This window comes from Magnolia sinica, chromosome 11 (assembly GCF_029962835.1).
Source record: "Magnolia sinica isolate HGM2019 chromosome 11, MsV1, whole genome shotgun sequence".
NCBI lineage: Eukaryota > Viridiplantae > Streptophyta > Magnoliopsida > Magnoliales > Magnoliaceae > Magnolia > Magnolia sinica.
In genome coordinates, this window is record NC_080583.1 from 13,664,704 (window position 1) to 13,669,755 (window position 5,052).

Here is a 5,052-nt window from a genome sequence, read left to right on the forward strand (position 1 = left end):
TTTCTCCTCGTCATTTTTAACCTTACAATGCATTTTTCAAACACGTGTGATTCACTTGATAAGCGTGTGGCCCATTTCTGCGAGACGGCATGTCCACCTGCTGTAACTGCTCGCGCCAAATCCCACCTCAATCTCAACCGTCCAATAAGTTAGCTCCACCATGAGCTCACCCATAGGTAGAAATGAACGCAATCCACACATCAGGTGGGCCACACCATAGAAATCATGACTGCTTATAGAATAAAAATTACAGGCAGGCCCAAATTTTTTAGGTGAGTTCAACGTCAAGTCCATCCAATAGATTGACCCTACCATGAGGATATCCACCTCATTTCTAAGGACGAACCTAATCCACTCATCATGTGGGCCACACCACATGAAACACCTGATGATTGGATTAGGATGATTTTCCACGCACGTGATCCTCATGGTGGGCCAAAAGTTTTAGACGGTTTAGATTTCGAATAAGTATAACAGGATGGAAGCTATGTCGTAGTTGGACAGAAAATAAGCGGTCCAACCCGTTGGACTTCAGTATCTCTCCTCCGGATATAAATTCCCACCACACTAAAAATCCCCCTCGAAATCATTTCTTGAAGAGAAAGAAATCCCCCAAACCCTTTCAGACATGCAAGAGAACCCCATTCCCAAAATACCTGAAGAAGCAGAAACCCTAGCTTCTTCCAGTTCAATCGTAGCCATGGCCGACGAATCTCATCCACCTAAAGATTCTCGATTCGTTCCTCATTTCCTAAAGAAGGTTTACAACTCAGAAATCGACAACACAAACCTCACCAGCCACCACCTCCTGATCATTGCCGTCCATTCCGTTTTCTTGGAATCCGGATTCATCGCCTTCGATCCCACATCAAAGATCGACGGCATCCGTCTCCCGAAAGGATGGGCATCTATGGTGGCCACTTCCACGGTATGTATACGGTACACGCTCCCCGATCTTGTAAATTCCGATCGCGATTCCTGTGCAGAAACTGCCATCTTGAAATTCCAGATTTTGGGGAATTTCGTAACCGTGTATGGTATCTTGAGCTTGAACAGTTCGGATGTGTTCCGCATCTTTCTCGATGTGTCCCGTTTTGTCCCGTCGATTGATTTCGTGCTGAGGAATGTGGAAGACGGGAATTTGCAAACGGTGCACGAAAAGGTTGTTTTCGAATTCTGGAAGATTGTCAAGGACGGGCTTTCGTTGCCTCTCCTTATAAGCCTCTGTGACAAGACTGGGCTGCCGCCTCCACCGTGCTTTACGATACTGCCAGTCGATATCAAGATTCGGATTCTTGATTTTCTATTGGGCATCGATATTGCGCGGGCTGCTTGCGTGTACTCGGAATTGAGGTACCTGGCGTTGAACGATGATCTGTGGAGGAAGAAGCTTGGGGAGGAGTTTGGTGAGATCCATACGAAGGGACTGAATGCAGGGCACTGGAAGGAGAATTTCAAGGTGTGTTGGCAAAGGAGGAAGGGGCAGATGATGCCATTGTGGCAGGATCGCCGTCTATACTTCCCTACCAGACGACCCGATCCGGTTCCATTTGGTGCTCCTGGATTTCCTATATTTGGTGGAGATTATGATAGATTGCCGGCTATTCTTGGTGATGTTCCTTTTGCACCCCGTCGTGGATTTCCTCGATTTCCAGCTAGGTGGAATTTTTCACCTAACTGCAATCTTGGTGGATTCAATGTCTAGATTGGTCACACCACACAAGTTGGGTTTTCCGTCATTGCAGGGTGTGATGCTTCTGAGGTATATGCATGTTATGTGAATATATACGCTTAGGTGGATGTTTTCATGTTTGCACATGGTTCATTTGTTACCTGTCATACTTTTTTGCCTTGTTGTTTTGTAATTGAATGATACATTTTGTTCTCCTAATCTGTGTAAAACAATTTCAATTTCCAATGATGACATGCAACGAGAGTCCAACTAGGACAAATTTCACCACATCTTTGGCATATTCTTTCTGTGTTATGGTTTCATGCTGTGGACATTGTGTTGGTACTTGGTTGTGCTTGTATAAACCCTAAGTCGTGAGTGGTTTGAATACTTTGTCGAACCGGATGGTCCTTTCTGTTTGCGCTTGGGTGGCACAGAAATCAGACACCACAATAGTTAGAATGCTTCCCCAAATCATATGCTTGATGTGATCCTTAACACGTTTATTTAGGTTGGAAAGGCTGAAAACGAGAACCCCAACTGATGTGGCTTTCAATTTCTAGAACCCACCATTACCTTTATGTAATGGCCTTTACGGCCCGGTAACGTCGTCATGACACACCATGAGACTCGTTGTTGTGGTCCTTGAGCAGTTCCGGTAGGTTTTTTGTTCAGTACACTCTTTTTGCTACTCAGCGGCCCCCCTTCAGGCAGCTGGCGTTGTTTTCCTTGATCCTTGAGCTCCTTCGAAAGTCGCTGCTTTCGTGTGGCTTCTCATTAGGAGGAGAATTCTCATCATTGTCAACCTATAGATAAGAGGGATGTCTCTTCACAATATCTGCTTGCTTTATGTAGAATCGATAAACCACCACTTCATCCACTGTCTTTTCGCTCATGGAGTGTGGTCCTGCATCCATGCCATCTTCTACATCTTTTGGGTTATGCTCTATTCCATTGAGGATTTCCTCTCTGCCTGGCATGGGGGAGGTGTTAGGAAGGGTCTCAAAGCTAACTAGCATCTGGTTATTATGGCTACCCTCTAGGCCATCTAGAAAGAAAGGAACAATTGATGCTTCCATAATTCTTCCTCTTCTATCTTTCGGGTTAGTCTCCTTCATCAAAAGGGAGGTTGCAGAGTGATAATCTCATCTCTTAGTCTCTAATCCTTATATTTATCTTCTCTCGTTGGGTTGTAGCAGGCCTTGTCTCTTCTCTTATCGTGGCTTGTATTTTATTTTCCTTCTTTGTGTTATAGTAGGCCTTGCTTGTTTTCTTTTAGCTTTTAGCATTCTTTTAATAAATTGATGTTAAATCTTCCAAAAAAAGAAAAAAAGAAAAGAAAAAAGAGAGAATTAACTTCCCTTTTTTAAAGAACCTCTTGAAAGGCAAATGATAAGTTCAAATTACAATGGCACCTAGGAGTCCATGAAAAGTGACCTTCTTGACTCACTACCATCGGCCAACTGATTGGCCTTCTTGTGACATGGCTCAAAGAAATACATTAGATTTTGTAAGATCAACATATTTCGACAACAATAAAAAAATAATCTTCAAGGCCATTTACTCCTTTGAAGAAGCCCATCCAATGATACGTAGATTGTTACCTTTGACAATTAACAAGCTGGAAGAAGATAGAATCCTTAGTCCTCCCAATGCCTACACTTCTTATGCTAAACAATCTGTCTATAAGTTTTGTAGTTTGCATTATGTATATGCTTTTAGAGTGCCTTGAAGCCTTGACTTTGGATTGCATGGAATTGGAATTTGGATAGGGGCTCCATCTTGCATCACTATCATGTTTGTGACCCATAGTTATCCTCTCTTGATAAACACTCCGCTTCTCTTACTATTTATTTATAACTTTTTTAGGAAGGCTTTTTTTTAGAGGCAACAAAATTTTTATTAAGGACTCGCGAAAGCGAGGAAAAAATACAAGAAGCTGAAACATAAAGTAGAAACACGAAAGCCTAGATGGCTATGATGTGGGTGTCCCAACTAGCTATTAGCCACAGGATTTTCTTAATGGTGACAGCAACGTTTACTCTTTCATTTTGGAAACAACAACCATTCCTAGCTCCCCAAATAGCCCAAAGCACTTCCATTAAAGTCAATCGCCACCTAGCTTTACTGGATTTCCTGACTCCTATCCCGTGCCAGGCCCACAACGCTTCCTCCATAGACTTCGGCATGACCCAGTCTGTGTGGAGCTCAAACAAGACATAATCCTAAACCTTTCTCGCGAATGTGCAATGGAGGAAGAGGTGGTTAATGAATTCTGCATTAGCCATGCACATGACGCAAATATTGGGGAGGACAAGCGATCTCCTTTGAAGGCTGTCAATAGTAAGAACCATCTTCCAACCTACCAACTGTACAAAAGAAGCCATATGAGGAGGGGCTTTGTAGAACCACTGATGATAAGGATGAGGAAGGTTGAAGGAGCAAGGTGGAGAATAAATCAGCTTGTGGAGTGATCAAACTAAAAATTTGCCTAAACAATGAGCCGTGCAAAACATGGAGTTTGACTAAAAAGTGAAGGCTATCCTTGACAAGGTTCAATAACCTTGTAAATTTAGAGATCTCATCATCCATTAAGGTAGGCTCCAAATTGGTCGACTATCACGGTAAGAATAACAATCCACCATAAGAGTGAAACGATTCGGAGCAAGCGAAGCGATTGAAGGAAAAAGATCCTGTAGTGTGCTGCACCTACAAGGATCCACCCAAAATCGAATACATTTCCCATTTTTGAGCAAAAAAATATACTTGTGCGGACTTGTTGTTCTGTTGCAACGATAGCCTTCCAATTGCTTAAAGCTTTGTAGATGGTCTTTTCACAAACTAGTCTACCTCTTGCACGCTATACTTATTGGCTATGTCCTCTCTCCACATTCTTCCAGGCTTTGTACCGAATCTCCAAATCCACTTCCCAAGCAGCGCAACATTCATATCACCTAACTTTCTAAGGCCAGCCTCACTCGCCTCCAGTGGTTTGCAAACCTCGTCCCATTGAAGAAGATGGAACTTCCTACTTTCCGACACGCCTCTCCAAAAGAAATCCCTTCTTAACTTCTCAAGTCTATCGAGCACTGCCTTAGGTCATTTGAAAAGAGACATACAATGGACGAGCATATTTGAGAAAGCCGTCTTGATGAGGGTTAAGTGCCCACATAAGTACCTACACTGCCAGCTTGCTAATTTCTTTTCAATCCTTTCAATCACCATATTCCAAAGGTGTTTAGCCGGTTTTCCAATACAGAGAGGGAAGCTGAGATATGTTGTGGGAAAGGATCCTACTTTGCATCCGAATATATTCGCTAGACAACACAAATCATACCCACCAACATGGATGCCCAACATTTTCGATTTGGAGACATTAA

General features: G+C 42.9%; 1 protein-coding gene across 1 annotated transcript; it reads left to right on the forward strand.

Moving 5' to 3' along the window:
- The first annotated feature begins 574 nt into the window (after positions 1–574).
- LOC131218851 (F-box protein SKIP22-like) lies at positions 575–1,958 on the forward strand. The gene has a single exon (XM_058213711.1). The coding sequence runs from the start codon at positions 629–631 to the stop codon at positions 1,703–1,705; it is 1,077 nt and encodes a 358-aa protein (XP_058069694.1). The 5' UTR covers positions 575–628; the 3' UTR covers positions 1,706–1,958.
- The last annotated feature ends 3,094 nt before the right edge of the window (positions 1,959–5,052 follow it).